This window comes from Desmodus rotundus, chromosome 11, assembly GCF_022682495.2.
Source record: "Desmodus rotundus isolate HL8 chromosome 11, HLdesRot8A.1, whole genome shotgun sequence".
NCBI classification, from domain to species: domain Eukaryota; kingdom Metazoa; phylum Chordata; class Mammalia; order Chiroptera; family Phyllostomidae; genus Desmodus; species Desmodus rotundus.
This window is the reverse complement of record NC_071397.1, coordinates 68,568,403-68,591,524: the sequence shown is the minus strand read 5'-3', so window position 1 is coordinate 68,591,524 and position 23,122 is coordinate 68,568,403. Positions and strand designations below refer to the sequence as shown.

General features: G+C 40.1%; 1 protein-coding gene across 1 annotated transcript in view; it reads right to left on the bottom strand.

The window, feature by feature from the left end:
• SLC35F1 (solute carrier family 35 member F1) overlaps positions 1-23,122 on the bottom strand; it is a 348,943-nt gene that overhangs the window by 66,560 nt on the left and 259,261 nt on the right. Inside the window, exon 3 of the mRNA XM_053914101.1 lies at positions 7,063-7,190. Within this exon, the coding sequence (XP_053770076.1) occupies positions 7,063-7,190 (128 nt within the window). The remainder of the gene's footprint in view (positions 1-7,062; positions 7,191-23,122) is intronic.

Below are 23,122 nucleotides of genomic sequence, written 5' to 3'. Positions count from 1 at the left end.
ACTTGAATAAATGAAAACACTGATAACAACTATTTGCAAAGTCATCTACCCACTATTCCACCACTTGTGTCCTGTAGAGCGCAGTCAAGTTCGGGAGGTCTCATGGTTGTTCAACAGTCAGCAGGTAAATCCACGTGACCATAAAAGAGCCTTGGGGATATCCACGGTTGGGTCTCATGTGTCTTCCCATCTGCCCTGTTCTCCCTTATCTGCCAAATATTCTAGGCTAGGAAATTTGGGCACTAACTCTGACAGGTAGGAATCTTCGTGTCTGGTGTAACATTGAAATATAGAAGTGTTTCACTTTTTATGAACAGTATATGGAAAGAATACTAAGAAAACAAGGAAGTTATTATTTATATTACAGAATGATTTTTCAATTTATTAGAAGAAACAATCCATGTGTTTCCAATTGTGTTAAACATAGAAATCATTTACAAAAATGTATTTGGAAATATTATTTCAGGAATATGTCCATTGCAGAACAGGCATTCCATCTGCACCATTGGAGAAAAATGTTTTGATTTTACATGTCAAGCAACAGCATTCTGGGGCTTTAAGTTGTTGAAATTTTCACTGTTCTGTGCATTGTCCTCTTGACAGTGGTGAGCATTTCTATGACCGCTATCTTGAAAGTCTCTGTTAGGTAAATCACTTACCTTTGTTTCATTAAGATCTATTGTTGGAGTTGTTTGGCCCCTGGTACTGTGAAAACATGATCCCAAATAGAATATTACCGTATTTGCTTGTACAATTTCTCTTGATATTTTCCCTCCAAAACAGATGGAGAATATTGTACCGCTTTCCCTCCAAAGCAGTTGGGAGAACTTTGTACCCAGCAACAATTTCATTAACCTTGATGAGGTTTCACCTGTATTGACCAGCAAAGGGTCTTAACTGTGGCAAAGTACTTGGTCAGGGGCAAAGCCAATTGGAATGTGGGTTTCCTAAGCTTCTTGGCGGTATCTCAAGCAAGTTCTTTCATCTAGATCATTTTGCATGCAGCTGTGAACATTTCCATCGCTCTTCTTAAATTTCTACCCAAGAGTGAAAGTACCTGGATAGGATGACTTAGGCAACATGTATCTTTTTTACCTTTTTCTTAAATGGGACCAATGGAAAGAATACTCAAAGTGGAAAATATGTGAGTAAAAGGAGCTGGGATATATTGAGCACCTACTGCACACTGGCGGTCTAATCAATAATTCTGTCCCCGGCACTTAGCCGGAGCATTGACATATTTTTTTTAATCAGTAAAGAAATCTGTTTGCCAAGTCTATTCACATGGCATAAACTTTAGACTTCAGAGACACAGAAAAAGATGCAGACTACCCTGCTTTTCTCTGTGTCTGATACAACTTAATTCTGAGCTTACCTACAAATCAGGGAGTGGACCCAGAAAGACCTGAGAGTTACATAAAGCTATGAGACAAACAGTTGCATGTGTATGTTGTGAATGTCACACATGGGATTTGCATGTGTATGCCATGTAGAATCCGTCTCAGGGTTGGATGTCACACTGCACACTGGGGAGGCTGGCTAACAGTCATCTACCCACTGGATCAGAGGAGTCCAAAGTCAGAGGAGTTGGGGTGGAAAGAAAATAATCAGGGCTGGAGGGGTTTCCTTCTTTCTCCCTTGTTCCTGATGAAAACTGCTTGACTGGAGGGAAGAGTTCTGAAATATCCAGTGTGAAGGAGGGGATATATTAGCAGTACAGACCCCTCAGAATGGTTTCTGGCAAGAGTACTGAAAGTTGTTTCCATTGTGAGTTAATTTTAATTACCGAACTATCGTGTTTGAGGAGAGCTGCCTTCCCCTTCTCGTTTCACTAGTTTCACCTATTTGCATTTTAATACTACATGGCTGAGAAAGATGAATAATCTTTGGCAAGAAGTCATAAAGCTGATACTTCTACTGAAATGGTTTATATAGCACAGTTATAAAAATAGCATAGCTTTTAGAATTTAACCAAATGTCATTGCTAATCTGTCTCAAAGTTACAGGCACAACCTATTTATTCTGCACAAGTCAAGACATACAAATCCACAAACCTGTCTTTAGAATAAAATCCTTATAAATTCAATATCATGGTATTACCATATCTCTTTTTACTTTCTAATACAGAAAACAGCTGGGTTTCTTCACTTCAGTGTCTCTCTTCATTATCTTTTTTCCTCAGTAAATATTATCTCTTTTGCCATTGGTAACTTTCTCTAGATTTGACTCTAAAGACAATGTTAAAATATAATTTTTCCAAAAGGTGTTCAACATTATGAGCTATTAGGGAAATGTATATTAAAACTACAGTGAAATATCACTACATACCTTATTGAATGGCTAAAATAAAAATAACAATTGACACGGGTACTGGCCTGCAATGTCCACAGCGTTATGGCTGAGAGTAAGTCTACCAAGACACAATCTGCTTGGGGAGGAAAGGTGGCCAATCTCTCAAAGGAGAAGGGCCAGAAGCCTGTTCCTCAATGGGCTTTTATTGGGTTTATTTGCATAGGAATACAGGGTGTGTGTATATATATATATGTAAAACTTATCAATCATTGTCAGGCAGTAATGATCAAACAATAGATAACATTCAAGGAACTATGAGGCCTTATTTAGAGTCAGGGTCAGATAGCTAAAGGGCCATAAAACTTTGGGGAAACAAACTCATTTCATGCTTGGACCCTTATAATTTAAATTGAGGGTATTAGCAAAGCAGGTTTCACAGGATTTCATGCATTCTTTCTCAGGCCTGATTACCCTGGGGAACCTGCCCTTTCCAGCACAGGGCCGCACCCACCTCTGGCATTATTTCAGGCTTAGGTTGAGCAGGGGAAATAAGGCAGCCAAGAGATTAGGAGACTTCTTGCAGACAGAATGAGGGCTCAGGCTATGTCAAAGCCAAGGGGTGAGGGTCCATCACCCCCTTTTTCTATAGCCCCCCAAGTCCTTCCCTGAGGGCCCCTTCATGACTGTGCCTGTCTTAGGTCATCCCTCCCTTGAGGAATCTTACCCGTCATTGGCTAACAGGTCATGCACTGGGGGCCAGGCAGGGTGAAATAAAGTGGGCAGAGGCGGTGCTCCTGACAGGGAGATAAGCTTTGTCTCCTTAGTGGCACAGGGTCCCAGGGTCTCTCACTCAGCCTTAGCCATGGGCGGTTTACAGCTTCTGAAACCAGGCAGGGCAGCTCCCAACAAACAATAACACCAAATGCTAGTGAGGATGAGGAGCAAGCAGGCATCTTACACATCGTTTGTGAGAATGTAAAATGGTACAGCAACGCTAAAAAGTTGTTTGACAGTTTCTAAAACCAACTAGCCACTTTCTATATGACCAAGCAATTGCACTTTTGAACATTTATCCCAGAGAAATGAAATATTATGTTAACACAAAAATCTGCACATAAGTGTTCCTAGCAGCTTTATTTATAAAAGTCCAAAGCTAGAAACAACCCCAATGTTTGAACAGGTGGTGGTTAAACAAACCTGGCATATCTATACCATGGGCTACTACTTGGCAACAAAAAGGAACAAACTGTTGATACATGCAATGGTTTGGGTGGATTTAAGAACTTTATGCTTAGTGAAAAAGCCAACTTCAAAAGGTTAAATATTGTGTGATTCTATTTTATTATATAGAGTATTCTCCAGCTGACAAGATTACAGAGATGGAGAATAACTTAGTGGTTGTCAGGACAGGGATGAGGTTGGTGGAAACGCTGTGACTTCACAGGGGCACCCCGAGAGACTTCCTCTATGGTGACAGGGCAGCTCTGCACCCTGACTGTGACAGTCACCACACAAACCCGTGCAGGCGTACCTCAGAGTTGCTGAGGCTTCGGTTCCAGACCACTGCGATAAAGCCAGTCTCACAATAAAACAAGCCACATGGATTGTTTGGTTTCTCAGTGCATGTATAAAAGTTCTGTTTACACTGTACTGTAGTATATTAAATGTACATAGCTTTACGTCTAAAGACACAAAGTACATATCTCAATTAAGAAACAATATGTTGGTAAAAAAATGCTAACTGTCATCTGAGCCTCCTGGTAAAATGGTGCCATTAGACTGGCTTAATGCATGGCTGCCACGAACCTCCAATTTGTAAAAAACACAGTATCTGCGAAGCACAATAAAATGAGGCATGCCTCTACCTGGGGTCAAACTGCACAGAACTATACACACACACAGTGGAGTGAAGGGAAAAGGGATGGAAACAGAATAGGGTATGCAGTCTAGTGAACAGTACTGTACCAATGTCAACATCCTGGTTTTAACATTGTACTAAAGTCATAAAAAATGTCACCACTGGGGAAAGCTGTGTGAACAGTTCAAAGAACTCTATATTTTTGCAATTTCTTGTGCGTCTATAATCATTTCAAAAATAATTTTTTCCTTTCAAGCTTCATGTACCAATTGCTTGTGACATTGTATCGTAAATTTGGTGAATGGCTGAAAGGGCAAGAGGATAAAGCAAGGGGGACTCTTCCAGTCTGCTTGCTCTACACCGCTGTCAATCAGAGAGTCAGGACACAAAAGTTGTCTGGTGCTCTGCCAACTGCTCATGAGGACTGTCTCGTTCAAACACAAGGGCTTTGAAAAAGGACTGTGGGTTACATTCTGTCATTTCTTTCCTCAGAAACCTTCTCAGCTGTTTTACTTACGAAAGTAAGTCACACTCTTCATCCTGGCATTGAAGTCCTCCTACATATGGCCTCAACTTAACTTTTTGGCTCTGCTATTGTCTCTTCCTTTATGAGCACCCATGACTTCCATCTGTCCCCACACCACAGCCTGAGCTGCCTGTAAAACTCAAATTCGGCTTTATTGCAGCACATAGCCTAGAGACTCAAACCCTTCACCTAGCTGACAAGCCTCGTGGAGTGGGGCCCCTGCCTCCTTCTCTAGGCCATCTTCTGCCACTCTTCCTTCACGCTCTCTGTCCAGCCACATGACCTTGTCCACAAGCGCATCCTTGCCACGGTCCTTCCCACCACAGAGCCCTCAGCAAGTTGCCTTCTTTGCTTGGATCTCTTTCCTTCCCAACTAATCTTCGACTCCTCTTTTAGGTCTCAGACCCATCAGCAGTTCTTTAGGAAATTTTCCAGTGTAGGTCGGGTTGTTTTGGCAAATGGTCTGACAGAACAATGTTCTTTTCCTTTAGAACACTTATCCCCAATTATAATGGTACACACATTCATTCGGTCATCTGACCAAAGGCTGTCTTATGGAAACTCCATGAGAACACGGACAGTATTTCTGCTCACAAGTGTGTTTACCACCTAATACACTATATTAAACACAGAAATATTCAGTAACTACTTTTTAAGTGACTGATGAATCAAACTGGAAAAACTGTTCTCCAAATATATTCCTCAGGTTTCCTGTCCCCAGTCTTCCATCACACTCTTCATTCCAGGTGCAAAGCTGGACACATATTTTATCCAATCTTATAGACTCATCTGCATAGGCATCTTCTTACCTTGGCAAATAAATATCATCTCTGCCTCCTTTGGAAACTGTAGCACTTAGATATCCGTCTCTTATAATACCTGGTGTTACTATGAATAGATTGTGCCTCTCATCCCCTTTGCAAATCCATAGACTCCTGCAGGGAAAGGTTGATGAATTCCTCTTTCCATCATCTGCAATGACTAGCACATTCTTCAGAGGCTTAATTAAAATATTTTCCTTATTGATTAATATGAATAAAAACGGAAGGCAGAGCAGATATTATGTGCTCAATTAATATTTATAGGAACAAGGGAACATCATTGTAGGTCCTTGCTAGTTCTACCAATTTGCAATGAATAAACAGAATTAAATTACTAAACAACATCACAGGTATGGTTCTCAGAGCCATGTTTTCATCAAAAATCTTTTCAAAACATCAAAAATATTTTCTGTTCTGACCATTGTTATTTCACAGTAGGTTTATTTGTTGTAGGTGGCAAAATGGCCCTGGAACTGTTAGATTACTTTGCTTTTTCACCACCCCATCCCTTGCTTAGCAAATTACAATTAAAAACCAATCAATATTTCAGGGGAATTATTATTTTTTTTCTTTCTACAGAATTAAAATAAACCTTTTCTTAGAATACAGCATTAAGTAGGGTGTCGAACAGCTAATTTGAAGTTATGCTTTCTGTCTGTCATCGGGCGTGTGGGAAGAAGCATGTGGTCCCATCCACCTCAGCTTTAGACAGCTTCCTAGTCAATCTATGTAATCTAAATTTACTCAGGTGGTTTGTTTGCTTGTTTGTTTCTTCAACTTTGTTACTGTTTCTTAGTAAATCGTTAGTATGGCAGAAATGCTGTTGAGGTTTCAAATATAAGGAATATGTGAACAACATTTTGTGTCATGATGGAACTTCGGAATGAGTGTAAATGCACGATGTTGCTATTAAAAGATAAACAAGGATGGAAGCTAAAGAGTTAAGCTTATTATTTATGATGTAATGAGGACTATAGCTGGTGTCTGGTGAAAACTGTGAAAACATAAGTTAAACTTGTAATTGTGTGTGTGCATCCATATGAAAAAGAGAAAGAGAAAGGGAGGACACAGTAGCTATCTTCTTGTAAAGCACATTTGAGGATAAGTCTTGTCCTGTTAGGAAAAATTCTGTCCCTTCAGGTTGTAAAATCTCCACATTAAAGAAAGCCAAAAGAAAAGATTATTAAACATTTTGATTACCTAATCAGCATCCCTGAACATACTCTAAAATGTTTTAGGTTGTGATTAAAATAACTTTATGCTTATTAATCATTCTCTTACTGACATAAAATTAGTTGGCAGTATTCATAGCTACAAATTATTTTCCTTCATTGTCAATGATTATCATGGCGTGTTAAGAATGAAGAGGAAAAAGATGTCTCATTACACTTGAATTCAGAAAAATTAATAAGATATAGAAATAAAATTCAAGTTAACTCTCATACAACCAAATTCCCTCTTGTTGTAAAACTTACAGAGTAGTATTCAGATTCCTAAGTGACTAAACTGAAAGCAAACAACATCTGGAAATTGAGGAGGCTGTGAAAACGGGGAGCCGTCAGTACCTGGATACTGGTCAGAGTCGTGTACTGGTAGGCCTTGACCACCAGGTAATTGGCTTCCAGGTCTATGAGTCCCAGAATCATATACTTCCACCATCTTCGCCGTAAAATTGCCAGGAGGTTTTCTTCTCCTGTGTTACAAAGTTGAGAAGAAATGGGTTAGGTTCTAACACATAATAAACTGTGTATTTAGAAGAAATCTAAAATATTGTTGTATTATAGTTTAACCATGCCCTCTCAAGTATTTAGTTAAATAAATCAACGTCTCCAAGGCTGACAGGTTTTCACTTAGCTAACAGTCTTCACTGTAGATTCAACACTTCACGTTGGTTCCTATGCCTGAATGAGAGTGGGCAGGTTTTGAGCTCACCATGTAAAACATTTTCTCAGGGACATTTGAAGAAAAAAATTACATCATACTAAAATAAAAGGAAAGGTGGGCCAGAAAGGCTGCATAAGTACACAAAGTCCCAATCATCCTAAACTTCAAGGCTGTGGTGAAATAGGTAGAAATGAAAAGAGGGGAGCCCAGTGGGCAAAAGGTTGGTGGCAGATCTGCAGGAAGGCTCCAGGATGCCGTGCTGAGTGCTCGTTCAGCTCTGACCATGACAGACCCTGAAGGTTACACTCTGGTGGTGTGAGTGTGATGGGAGGAGACAGCAGGGGGAGCTCGCTCTCAGGTGGAACAGAACTGTAAGACCACGGTCTTAACACTGCCAAGGACTGTAACCTTCACCACCTTGCCTCTTAAACTGATAGCATCGCAGCAGAGTTTGCATTCCGTAGTCCTTCATCCTTATTTTCACATATTCCAGGCCTGAAGTGAGCCTTACGTCTCACGGGGCGAGCATGATTATTAATAATGATAGCTCTCTGGAGCGACCTATGAGGTCTTAATAGAGGATGTAAAATACGCAGAAGCATTATGTGAATGGTGACTATATTTGCCACGTATTGCTGCATAACAAGTTATCCCAAAACTTAGTTGCTTAAAACAATAAATATTTATTATTTCACAGTCTTTGTGGGTCAAGAATCTGGACAAAGCTTAACTGAGTGTCTCTGGGTTCAAAGTTTCTCACTAAGTTGCAGCCAAATTATTGGCCATGGATGCAGTCTCATCTGAATGATTGGTTGGGGAGAGAGGGGAGAGAGACACATACACTCCGGGTGGAAGCTGTAGGCTGTAGTCTTCCTTATAGCCTAATATCAGAAATGACACTTCTACTGTACTTTTTAAATTTTGTTTTTCTTCTTTTCTTTGCTTTATTGTTTTATATTTTGATTACAACTTGCATTCAACACTATTTGGTATTAGTTTCAGGTGTACAACACAGTGGATAGATGTCTGTGTAGATTACAAAGTGTTCCCTCCAATGATTCAAGTGCCCACCTGGCACCATAGACAGTTATTACAATACTGTTGACTGTATTCTTACATGTAAGTGAACTCACATTTCCATGGCTATTTTGTAACTACCAATCAGCACTTCTCAATCCCCTCACCTTTTTCACCCCACCCCACCCGCACCCCTCTCCTCTGGCATCCATCACTCTGTTCTCTGTATCCATAGTCTATTTCTATTTTGTCTGTTCATTTATTTTGTTCTTTTTCTCCCACATATGAGTGATATATGGTATTTGTCTTTCTATGTCTGGTTTATTTCAGTTAGTATAGTGCCCTCCAGGTTCATCCATGCTGTTGCAATGGTGAGATTTCATTCTATAGATGTGCCACCAGTTTTTTATCCTCTCGTCTATTGATGGGCACCGGTGCCGCTTCCATATCTTGGCTCCCATAAATAATGCTGCAGAGGACATGGGGTCAGGGCTCATATATTCTTTCAAATTAATATTTTGGGTTTCTTCGGACATACACCCAGAAGTGGAATTGCTTGGTTATACAGCAATTCCACTTTTAATATTTTTAGAAACCTCCACACTTTTTTCCCACAGTGGTGGCATCAATCTGCATTCCCACCAACAGTGCACTAGGGTTCCCTTTTCTCCACATCCTCGCCAGCACTTGTTGTTTGTTGATTTATTGATGATAGCCTTTCTGACAGATATGAGGTGGTATCTCATTGTGGTTTTAACTTGCATCTCTCTGATGACTAGCGATGTTGAGCATCTTTGCGTGTGTCTATGGAACACTTCTACAGTATTCTTTTCTTTAGAAGAGTCAGTAAGTCCAGCCCACACTCAAGGGGGTGTGGCTGCCAGGAAGCAGGGATCATTAGAGGCCATCTCACAGGCTGGCTCTCCAGTGCCATGCACCTTCAGGACCATAGCTGTGCTTCAGCTGCTCCTCAAGAACCTCGACAAACTCTATACCCCTCCCTGTCTCTGGGCCACTGTCAGAACTTTGAACTCCTCCTGATTTCTGCCCTTTGCCTTATTCCAATGATCATCACATGGACGGTCTTTTCAACCATGTGAAAATGATGCTTTTCAGCTACACAGAGAATGTCAGAGTAGGTTGTGACCAGCTGGCAACAAGGAGGGACAGGTCTCTTGAACTTCAGTAGCTAACCCAGTTTTCTAGACTTATTTGGGATACCGCACTTCTTGTATCTTTTGCTCCAAGCACACTGAAGAGCCTTCTGTCTCAGTGAATAGCTAAATCCTGTTCATCATTCAAAATTTAGCTAGTCTCTGATGTTTTGCCTGACACCACTCCCCAGCTAGGCAACTTGTACCCAGCTTTGTAAAGCCCTGTCAATGATTTTGACTATTTAGAAATTGTCTCTTCACTAAACTGGGAGGTTGTGAATGGTAAGACATCAAATGTCATTGTATATATATAAATATGTATATTTATATAAGTGGATACATATTTATATGTAAATATATATCCACAACATCTAGCATACTGACATATGGTAAGGGTTAGCTAAGTGTTTTGGAATAAATGAATAATTGCCTTGAAAAAAGTGTACAGTACCATCTATCTGAACATATCAGGAGCCAGTTCTAGAATATCAGTCACATTTATTATTGTTTTGCACTCAGACGCATTGCTGGTGAATATGACCCCCAAGGTTATTTCTTTACAGCCAGCTTGTTTTGGCAATCCCCTTGCACAGTATTTCTGCCTTTTTTACTTGCATACACATTTGAAAAATCAACACATGTCCCAGGATTTATCTTGCAAATTAGTGATTTTCAGCCTGACTGAATATTCACATCTTCTTGAGAGATTTTTTAAACTCCCAGTACCTGGGACCAGTCCCAGAAATTCTGATTTAATTGGTTTGGGGTAGGGCCTCGGCACTGGGCTGAGGATTACATCTAAGATTTTCAGGTGGTTGATATTCCATGGCCATCCTCAGGATGACTTGAGCTAGAAATTCCAAAGAGAGACAACCTCAGGGTAGTAAAGGCTCCTCATACCAAAGTAACAGCCCAGACATTTGGCCCAAAGTATGCTTCCTCTTATCTAGTCTGTGGGCTTTTCCATGTGTTTGGACTATTTTTCCTCCAGTCTTCAATGAAGAATCAACATAGACACTACCACAAGGAAGCCTTCCTTGGTCTCTCACTTCGAAGATCTTAGACGGGGTTGGGTTTCCCTGTAATGCGCTCCTATAGTATCCTTTACAAATCCTACAAATAGTACTTATTTCACTGTATTAAAATGACCTGTTTTCTTGAGTCTAATACTCATTAGATTATTAATAATTTAAAGAGTGGCATTATCGTAGTCATTACCTTATCTCTAAAATCCAACAGTACACAGTGAACAGCCAACAAATAATATAGAATATATGAATACATTTCATGTTTAATAATCTGAGCAATGCTAAATAGCATTTAAATCAAGGTATTTAAAATATATCTACTATAGCCTGGCTGGTGTGGCTCAGTGGATTGTTGCCGGTTCAATTCCCAGTCAGAGCACATGCCTGGTTTGTGAGCCAGGTCCCCAGTTGGGGGCATATAAGATGTTTTTTTTCCCTCTCTTTCTCCCTAATTTCTCTTTTCTCTAAAAATAAATGAAACCTTTAAAAAATAAAATATATCTACTATAAACATTCATGTTACAATGAAAATTGTTTTCTACTTAGAATGCAAACGACATCTGACAAAATTAATTTGGTGACCATTTTACACTATACATAGGCCACAAAAAGGCCGATGGCATACTTACTGCAAAGCTGCAATGTTATAGTCACAGGTCATTGTCCTAGTTAATTTACATAATGAAAAGGGAATTGTCAAACTGGGAGCACACCAGCCACATTTCAATGCATAACGCTGGAAATCGGGGTCATGGTCTGTTTGTTCCAGCGATCAATAACATATTCAGAGTAGAATCCATTACATAGATTCACAGGAATGATTAGTTGTCTTGTTGTTTGCTGAAGAAGTTTTCAAGCAAAACACCCTAAATAAATGCTTCCATATTATTTAATTTGAAGCACCTAAAAACATACAACATGCTTGCATAGCAGGTTGATCCAGGATGGTGAAAAAGAGCTTTATGATTTTTGGTTGAGCAAAAAATGCAACCTTTAAAAGGACTGCTTAGGGATTTATCTACATGACTCTCATTAACACCGATGTATAACAGGCCATTGCAATTCTTTCTAGAATAATGAGCATGCGTTCTTCAGAGCCCTTGTACCCAAACACTCCCTAAACCTTATGAAATAGAGCAATCCATAAGAAATACCAGCGCAACTGGTGGAATGTTAATGTTTTAGAATTCTTTAAAAAAATAACTAGAAGGAGTAGTAAAATCCATGGTGGAAATTTTAGGATTATGGTTTGGCATTTAAATGGATTCCATTAATTATTTTTATTATTACTATGTTCAAGTATAAATAAGAAGATTATAGAGAATAATGTGATAATGTAACCTCCAACCTGATTTAATGTTAACATTTCTCCATATTTGCTCCATATATATATATATATATATATATATATATATATATTTTGCGATAGAAAATGTTACAGATAAGAGTGGAGCCCATGCACCCCGTTCTGCTCCTGCCAGATTCCAATCCTTTCCCTCCTTCCTCAAATACCATCTGACACCGTGTGTCCTTCGTGTTTATGTGTTTGTTACACATTTCTGCACATGCATGCATCCCAACAGTATAGGGCTTTCTTTGGTGTTTTTAAAAACTTTAAGAGAAAATTTATTTTACATACTGTACATGTCATTCTTCCGGGGTTCTTTGCAATTAATGTTGTTTTAGATATGTATCCCTATTTTTTCACATGGAGCTAAGTCATCTTTTAAACAATGTATATTTTCAGATTTTGTGAATATGTCACAATTTATCCAGTCTCCCACTGATAAGCATCTGAGTTCTTACCAGATTTCCTCTATTGGAAACTGCAGCAAAGAACACCCTTGCGATTGTGTATCCCTATAACAGATACAGAGTTTTATTGTGCCTTCGTTCTCTTTTTAAAGGACTATGGGGTGTACAAGTATTCACACACATGTAAAACATAATTAATTTTTTTCTAATTTGAAGTACCAGTGTTCCAGCACAACAACTCCTTCAATAATTGCAGACAAAAGGTGAAATTATTGACACTCTTGCTCATGGGACTCATGTCTAATTTTACTAAGCGTCACCAGGATGACCCACCAAATTTGGTTTTGAATTTTTGTAACAGATACTCATTATATATCTGGCAGTGTGTACATATGTTACAAATATTACCTCATCTCATAATAGCCCTATATAATAGATACTGTTATCAATTTGATTTACAGATGACAAAACTGAGGCCTGGAGGAGTTAAGAAACTTTCCCAAAAGGTCACACAGGTAAGTGAGTCAGGATTTGAACTCATGACTGCCAGGTACTAGGCTTCATACACATTAGTACTGTATTATTTTGCCTCCCTGACTTGTCATTGTGTCATTGAACTCAGAGAGTCATGCATTTCTCATTAAAGAATATTTCATGACTTCCCTGTGCAAATTCCCCTGCAGACTGCTCCACTGCCAACTCCAGGGGGTGCCAATCAACTGAAACCAATATGCATGGCGCCCCCTGGAGTTTCCGGCACTCAGTTGTGCAGATGTGTGCACACCCCTGAACTGGCTTGGGGAAGAGGATGTGTCCCATCACCATCTGTTCAAAGATTTCATGTCTTCCTGCCTGATCGACATCCATGACAGACTTTCCCTTGTGAAATGTAAAATAAGTCTTTAAATCAATTTTACAGCTTAAAAATGTCTAATTACAAGAATGACTGTTATACACTGTACTAGTTGCTAAAGCCTAGGGCATCATAACAATGATCGCACATTGGGTGGGGCATTGAATGGTGGTTAATAAATGCTGAGTGAAGGAAGAGGAAGCTTAAGTACAAAGACTGAAACATGGTCCACATTCACAACAGTGACTGGAAGACAGAAGAGCCTTGATTCACAGTATTCTCCTTCACCCCAGTGGTAGTTTGAGCAGAGAATAAAAGTACTGCGGGACAGCACCCGAGGTGAATTCAGCTAAGGGAACAAGAAGCTGCATTATTCTCGGGACTGCATTTTCATTAAGGGCTCTCATGGGTGGTGTGATCCTTCATGATGTTTTTATGCAAGAACAGAACCCAGCACACACTGCACAGAGCGTCTGCAGCAAAGAGTGAAGCCCCTGCACAGAGGGCAAGACCCCAGTTGAATAGACACTTCCTTGGCTCACAATGTGAAGCCATAATGCCATCTTTCTTTACTGGAACTCCAAAGGGGAGTGTTTAGTAGTAATTAGTGAATAAGAAAAAAAAAAAAAGGACTTGTGATGGAGGTTTTAATTACTTGCCTTTAAAAGCTGAAATTTAGTATGAGAGTGCAGAATTCAAACCAATTCTCTTTAGTTAGAAAAGTGAACAAAATAAATGCCCTAACAAGGAAATGAAAATGTCAACTGTTCACAGAAAGGACTGCAACCAATTGTACTTCTTAATGTGACCCTGAGTATAAGGATGAAGGTTATACTTTATTTTGTATTTTTCATTCATTTTTACTGTTACAACCAGACAGTGAGATTAAGAAAAGCATAAAAGGCAGACTGTTAATGGTTTGGCTTGGTAGCAGCCAGACCTGGGGGTGACCAGACTGCCCTCTGCTGTGTGGTACTGAGTAACTTGGTTAATGGCTCTGAACATCAATCCCCCTACTATAAAATGGGGAATGTAACAATTCTCTTACTGGTAAATTAAAGGGAGCTTGGAATTCTACGCAGCAGAGAGAAAGAAGGAGCTTATACCCTTTGCAACAGCATGGATGGAACTGGAGAGCATTATGCTAAGTGAAGTAAGCCAAGCATTGAGGGACAAATACCATATGATCTCACCTTTAACTGGAACATAATTAACAAAAGAAAAAAGGCAAACAAAATATAACCAGAGACATTGAAGTTAAGAACAATCTAACAATAGCCAGAGGCAAGTAGAGAGGGGACAGTGGGGAGAGGAGATTACAGGAACTACTATAAAGAACACATGGACAAAATCAAGGGGGAGGGTGGAGGCAAGGGAGGGAGGTGGGTTCGGCTGGGGTGAGGTGGAGGGATGGGGAGAAAAGGCAGACAACTGTAATTGAATAACGATAAATTTTTTTTTAAATGTAAGTGTAAAAAAAAAGGTAGCTTGAGTGCTGTGTATAAGCTAATATATATTTATTTATTTATATTAATTTATTTCTTGTTCTTTTCTCCAAATATCAAATATAAGGAATATGCACAGACATGGTAGCAATTGGGGGAAGTACCCACCACACACTAGCATCCTTGTGTGACGGACACTGCGTAGAGGAAGCCTAGGAAAGTGAACTTTCTAAACTACTTCGGCCACACATACTCTGCCTCTTACTCTGGGGAGTTGTGCTGGATCACCCTGTGGCCAGACACAACATTCGTCCAGATCAAGGCAGGCTGAGGCCTATCCTCAAGCCTCTTATCTTGATCTGTTGGATCTCACCACTTGATCTGGGAGTAGAGGCCGTGTGGACACATTCCTCCTGCCAGAGGCCTGACCCAGGACTGCCTCGCTCCCTGAGACTCAAGTCTTACTAGGGCTTTCCAGGGCGGGGGCTTCTGAGGAGATGTGTCCAAGGTCCCTCTCATCACACAAGCTGCATGTGATGGGCGGGCAAAGCATAAAGAGGAAACTCCACTGAGAGGTTCAAAGAAAGCAGAGAGAAGACACTTTCCTCCATTCCCATTTTGTTCCCTTCACACGACTCTTCCTCATGCTCCCCCTTATACTGCAATACCTCATCCCCACGTTACCTCTCCGCTGAGGCCTCCCCAAATCCTCTGCCACCTCCTCTCAGTCTCCCTCAGCGCTTCATGCTTTTTTACACATGTTCAACTCTGCCTAGCGTAGTGATTTAGACAAATTACTCAGGAAGACCTTGTTATTAAGGTGTGATAGCTGAGTAACACCTTTTAAATCTGCTCGATCATTGGATGATTTCCAGAAATGTTTGGAAAAGTATCTAAAAAGAACTGAAAATGAGTCATAATCCCACACGAGCCTGGCAGCTGTTACTTTAAGGTGAAGATGAGAGAAAAAACCTCTAAGTATAGATATGATTGTATACGACATAGGTCCCTTAACAGTAAGTTTATTTTCTTTCCAACTTATGTTTTTGACATTGACAATTAAAATATAATATCCTAGCTCTAATTATGAACTCGATCTATTATTTCTTCTGAGACAGAAACATTTACATGTTGCAAATGAAATATGAAAGTGAAAGCCTCAACTTCTCAACATGTACATTTCAATGTATGTTACAACTTTTAATATGAACTAAATCACTTAAATCTTAGAAATGTTTTCCTTCCATTTTTTTTAAACTGTCATCTTTTATAAAGCTAAGATATTGATTTTATGTGGCACAATTATATCATACACCTTTCCAAAATACCCAAACTTCCTATGGACTTACTCTGTCTTAAGGTGTCCTAAGAGAAAAAACACAATTGTTAACATTTTCTTCTTCATATAAATATAAAAGTTGATAGTGAGTTAGCCCAATTTTATTATACAGGCAGTTCAAACAAATAGGCCGCTCAACGAATAGAAAAATTTTCAGGATATCTAAAAATCCATATTAAAAAACTACATACCAGTCATTAAATGCCCTTGACCAAGACCTGTGTGCTTGGTTTCCTCTACCTCTTAATGAAAAAATACCTGAGATCTAACAGGTCCCCTAAGCAAATCCCACCCCACATGTTGAAATTAGGTATACAGTTCAAAGCATCCATTTTATATTCCCGGGAAGAACACCCTATAAAAGAATAAACTTTCTAGATAGACTAAACATTGTCACTATCAATAACTGAAAGAAGAACCTGAAAATCTTAAAAATGTTAACCTGTTGCATGATGAAACAGAAACTAACACTTCTGTCCCATATTTCTAGTTGTAATGGGCACATTTTAATATATATAGCATCAAAAACTAAGATTTAACCCATTAACACAGAGCATATCTTCCTCCTCCAAACACTTGTCCAGTTTATGCAACCACCCACTGGGGACCACTTCGACTTTGCTGTATCTTTTGCAATTGTCTGTGTGTGCGGGCACTTGGTCTCAGAAGGCTCATCCTTGCAGGGGGGAGTTAGGTAGTGAGCCAGCCAGTCAGGGCTTTTGCCTCGGGGCTGCTGGTGTGCCCTGCTAGAGGAGGCAATCTTCTCAGAGAAGACAAGGGCGGTGCCCTGTGGAGTATGCACGTGGCAGCCACACCTTCCCTTTGGCAGAGCAACATGAGGAGGGCACCGGAGCCACGCAGCAGTGGGCTGGAACCCAGGCTCTTCCACGCACTGGGTGTGTGATGCTGCTGTACAGCTTAGTCCCTATGCAACTCAATTTTCTTCATCCACACATTGGAACTACCAGGTGGACCTGCTTCCCAGAGTGTTTGTGAGGATTAACTATTTATAAAATGCTTGCCATGGTGCCCAGGTTAGCTCTTATCAGTATCATCCTGATTTTTAGCTAAGTTGGTCTTTACCGTGCCAAACTTCCCATGTACAATAGCTACGTAGTAAAGAATTTAACCTTGCCCACAAAGAAGTCTAGGAATTGTCCTAGGCTAACAATATGATTTCAGGTAGGGGCTGGCCCTGCCAGAGAGACCAGCAGTGTGATTTAGGGTGGGAACTTTGGGTCATGCCCAGAGACTAGAGAAGAGATCAGCCAAGGGGGCAATCAATCATGTATATATAATGGAGCCCCAAAAAAACCCCAAACAGAAATTTTAGCCAGCTTCTCTGATTGGCAGTGTTTTGTCCGTATTGGCACTGGGAAAGTAACACGTCCAACTCCCCAGGGAGAGGACTTATTACTCGTCTCCTGGACACTGCCCTGTGTGCGTCTTCCCATGGTTAATTTTAACCTGCGCCCTTTCCTTGTAATCACTGTAGCCATGAGTATAATTGTTTTCAGGGAGTTCTGTGAGTCCTAGCAAATTACCGCATCTGAGGATGGCTTTAGGGGGCCCCCACCCCAAACTTGAAATTGGTACCGGGAAAGAGGGTGGTCTTGTGTGGACTCTCAACCTTCTCATTTACCCTCAACTCTTACAACTGGTTTGAAGTAAGCGTCTCATTGGGGCCATGCCCCTAAACTTTTGCAGTAGGTTTTCCTCAAACACACCTAAATTTGTTCCTGTCTTACTCAAGAACTTGAGTACATGAATATTAGGTGTATCTCAGAATAACTAGACCCCAGAATTCTCCAGGTCTGAATTCAAATTAAAACAAACAGCTAGTCTCTCCCCAGGTGATTTTAAACAATATATGTAATTATTTGCTGTCCTGAAAGAGTGTAAAAACTTCATGCTTTACACCTAAATTTTATGTCATTATGAAGATATCACTTACAACGAGAAAAAAACTGCTCACTCAAAATGGTTAATGATAGGTTGGCTGAGTGCGGGGGCGAGGCTTTGATTTGAAATTATTCAAAGCGATCGTAATGAAACTACATTCTAATATAAATCTCTCTATTATCCCGGTGTGAGCCTGCTGAGAGGAAAATGTATTTGTCCTTTTTAATGACAAGACTATTTTCCTTTTCTTCATCCCATTTTGTGAGAAGTGACCCTACATGCCTTTTGGCGGTTTCCTGTAATTGGCTCTGATGCCTCCTGACATGAGCAGATGAATCTGTCGGTTTTGTAAATTTTGTTTTGAACAAAGAGCTGTGCAGCAGCTAATGGCACACAATGTAAGGGGAGAGGCCAAGGCAGGCTTGCCTCCGGACGCCTGCCATTTGCTGAGCATATTCAAAAGACAGCATGACAGAAGGTGCCAGCCTGAACTCTCGAGAGCTGACCTTGAGCTCGGACATGAGAGCATCTGTCATGTGGACACACAGGTTAGACCCAACATGGGAAATTAACAAGAGGAGTGTCAGTGGGTCAGAAGCCCTGGTAAAGCAGGAAGCTGGTCGGCTTCCTCTCCCCTGTCCACTCTCCCATCTCTCATCCCAAATGCCAAGCACAGATCTACCAAGGCCACTTCTGTTACCTGTAACTCACTTTTTACTGAAAAACATTTGTCAGGCACTGGGCTAGAGGCTCCACATATTCGTATTCTCATTTACTTGCCACCCCGTCCTCTAGGTCAAAAGCATAGAGTCACAGAGACTCGTGTTAAAGTACTGACTCTGACACTTAACTAGCTGTGCCACCTTGGAAAGGTCTGCTTATTTATAAATGCGCAAACGCTGCTTACCTGACAACGCTGCTGGACGATTAATCAAGAAAGTGTATGTAGAGTGTCTGGCTCCCAGTACATACTGGTAAATGAAAGCTTTGTCATTAACAGCGCTATGAGGAAAGTGTTTTTTAGATCATGAAACTGCATTCAGAGGAAGTTAAGCAATTTTTCCAAGGTCTGTTCTGACTTTCTTTGCAAAAGTATTCACAACTGTAAGGATGATGCTTTTGTTTACAAGGTACGCTTAATAAAACAAAGCAGAAATACGTTTATTTATAAGATATGATCTTTCTGAAGTTTAGTAGGAATAAGGCAGCATTTTCTGAGCAATACAGTCATAGTATAAAATACTTCTAGAACATGTATTTGTATGTATATTTCCATCTGAAAATAGTGAAGAACATATTTATGGGGTCAAAAAGTTTTCACTATATGAACTTGTGGCAATGAGCGCCAGAGCGCCCAGATTATCATCTTAAAGTACCAGTTTCCACTAAAAACAACAAAAACAAAACGAAACAATGGCTGATTGAAGATCGTGGGTCAGGAAATGTAATACAAGTCAAATCTGAAAGGGCTTGTCATACGTAAGTGCAAGGAAGCCACAAAAAACTACTAGGGTTGTGTGAAAAGGACTCAGAGGCCAACTAGAAGTCTTCCCTACGAAGATTATTTTAATCCCAACTTAAAGGGATTAAAATATACCAGATATGTTTAAATCCATGAGTTCAAAATGAATCTAAAACCAACAGCCACAATAACCACCACTGAATTAAAATAAAAACAACTAATTGGTCACTATAGGAAGATGTTAGTAAACCAATTTATTATTTTAAAAATTGATAAATAAAGGAAAAGAAGAAAGCTATTTTCACCCTGGAATTCTATTAACTACAGCACCAGGTAACTAAGTAGCAGACGAGGGGAGATTTGTTTTATGGTAATATTCTAGCTAATAAATGAAGAAGAAATGACAGAATTAGAATATCATTATTTTGTGCCCCTTAATAAACAGATGGACCTAGGCCTTGAAAGTAAAGCTACTAGTATTACAAAGAAAGATACAACCAAGCATTTTTTTATGCACTTCCTAATGGAAGGGCAAACATAACACTACCTTTACAAGAAAAAAGAAAAAGAACCTAAATCTGATCAAGTCTCTGGACTCAACTACCAATTTAGGAAATGGAGAGGTCAGAGAAGCATGTTAAAATGCACGCGCTATAAAGATTCAGTTAACAAAAGCCTGACTGCGGGGCACACCACAGTCTGGTCACTCGCTGGTCTGTTGAGTGGCAGCAGCACCACCACGGAAAGCCTGTTAGGCACGTGGAAACTTAGGTCCACACCAGGGCACTGTATGCATTACGATTTGACAAGCCGTGATTGTATAGGCCATGTGATATTTTCTTTAAGAAATAAATTGCGATAAATATAAAAAAAGAAAATCTATAGGTTAAAAGAACTTAAGAAAAATATCAACCACGTGCAATGTGCAAACCTTATTTGCATCCTACTTAAACAAATTGTAAAAAATATATACCTATGAGATGACAGCAAATTTGAACACCAATGGGCTATTTGGAATTATTGTTAATTTTAAATATCATCATGGTAGCAATTATTTTTAAGCTCTTATGTTTTAGAAATACATACTAATATAATTACAGATGAATTGATATAATGTCTGAGATTTGATTTAAAATAATAGAGGAAGGGAAAGTGGTGAGGGTAGGGATAAAAATCTTAAGATTTTAAAACTTACTGACATTGACAGTTTGGCACATGGGTATTCATTAGACTATTCTGTCTACTTCTCTATATATTTGAAAATTTTCATAAGAAGGGTAGAAAGAGAAGAGGTTCCATTGTGGGGGGAAGTTTAGAAAATGAAGTGGCACTGTCCAGAAGATTCGGACACCAACAAGGTCTGTGTGTCTGCGCACCCCTTAAAGCATTTTACCAGCGCGGTCGTATTTCTCCTCCCAGTGTCCTTGAGTGGTAGGTGGTACTGTCCTTTCTAGCAGCTGGAGCATGCCGAAACTTGAATTCTATTACATCCATGTCCTTGTTTCAGTCTTGGAAGTCAGGAAGCATCCTTGACACACTTCCATCCGAGGTTTTGACAAGCCCTTCATAGCTGAGTACTTCTCTTGTCATTTCCCTGAATTCTGTGTTGGTGGAGGTGCCTTGCCCTCATGCTAATGGCCAAGATGTTCCCTGCCTTTGTCGCTTCATTCACAGACAAGGCTTGTTTATGTATGGCCTGCAAAAGCCCTACAGGGAATCTTTTGTCGGTGCGGTGTAGCATCTGTACCAACTCCTGAAGCTCCGTAAAGCTATTGCTGGTGGAAAAATCACTCCTCTCAAGGGTCGGCGGCACTGTGTTCAGTTAGGGAAATACTATTAAGGTGGAGTGGCTGAATACAGTAATATCTAACCCAGTTATGAGATGGGATGGTTTGAACTGTGACTTTGAAAAACCAAGAGAGGAAAAGATGGTGGACAGTGACCTAACATCTGTCCCAGGTGAAGCCTCCTCTGTTGCACGGCAAGCACTTGGTGACGTAGATGTGGCACAGCTGTCACAGTCCACAGTGCGGGAAGGTTCCAGAGTGTGCATGTAAAGTTAGATAAATGTTTATTTCTTGATGAAATCAGATTCCGCCCCCCCCCCTCCATTTTTCCTTTGTCTAGTCTGTTCTTAAACTTGAGTGCACATTAGAATCACTTGGGGAGCTCTTAAAGCAGGTGATTGCTGGGCTCTCAGACGTTCTTCCACAGCAGGTGGGGCTCAGGAATCTGCACCACAAAAAGCCCCCCAGAGACTGCGATGCTCCCTGTTGCTGATTCCATTCCATTTTGGAAACACAGACCTAAACCAGTAAGTAAACTGGCCTATGCCTCCCAGAGGCAGCCATGCTCCATGGCTTGCTACTTCTTGGCTGGTGATCAGGACAACTGACAGGGTGGACCTTGGTACAGGAATGAAGCTAATACCCGTCAGAGCCCACGGCTGTGGCGGGGCTGTTTATGGACAAATGCACTGCCCCGTATCCTTCCTTTCCAGAGAAGCTTCCCCAAGGGGACCCACGTTGGCTTTTCTTCTGAACTCTTACAGTTCTTATGCATTATTCTATTGGTTTAGGAACTTAGTCATATTGTGGCTTATATTTTTAACATGTTGCTCATGTATGTCTTTTACTAAAACAGTAGTAAACATAAGGGCAAACAAAGTCTTATTTATAATCTTTTTATGTTATATTCTTGTGGACATTATTATCTGCTCAACAAAATACTTATTGGCCTTCTATTACAAATAAATCCTGAATTTATATTCTACAGAACTTAAGGCCTTTGTTTTTATTATCATCTACTATCTTTATATATTACATTTTAGGGAGATTTTATTCATTTATTATGTGTCAACTGTGGTATTGGTGATTCAGCTCATGAGCATTGCAGATGTTGACAAAACTAATAATCCATTTTGAAGTTCATAAAAATGTATACCCCCAAGAAAACTTTATCATAAAAATTTTATGATATAGTAATTTCTTAAACCCACAACAAACACAAACTCTAGAGATCCATATTAATTGTCTTTCTTGAAAAGTAGTTCTGTTCTGGGATGTGGGTATCAATAATGGAATAGCAGTTTAAACCTCTGAGAACCAAAGGATGAGTGTCTCTGGAGGGTGTCTATCTTAGAGATACAGCAGATGGCCTGTAAAGGACTGAAGCCAAGTACAACTCAACAACAGTCCACCAATACATTTCCGGGACTTTGGGTCAGTTACTGTTGACAGGTGAACTCTTAGGAGCCAAAACTGATCAGACTGTGTCCTGGAAATCAGGGGCTACACACAGCTTTTAATATGATGTTTCATTTGCCTGTGGATTTCTTAGGATGTAGAGGAATAGTAGGTGCTTAAAGGTGAATACATTAAAACTCTTAGCTTTCTAATTAGTAGTGAAGACAGAAGGTGAGGAGGAACAGGCTAAAATTAGGACAATTCAAACTGTTCCCCAAAGTAATCTTATCAACCTTTTTTGCTCTCTTCACTTCTTACATTTTGGATCTAATTCAAAGACTAAGCTTAGAATACCCATCCCCAACATACACAAAATCCAGTCTATTTTGAGATTTGACTTCAGGTGAAACAGAGTGACCTTTTGTGAAGGTTATGGCTGAAGTCCGAAGGGGGCCCGAAGGTTGTGGATATTCACCTAGCTGAGAAGTGGAGCTGCTTCCACTGCTAACCCCTTAGCCGGAGACTTTCATTGCTGATGATTGTAGTATCAAAAGGAGATCAGAGCGCTTCAACCCACTGGTCTTCTGGGTGCGCCATGCCC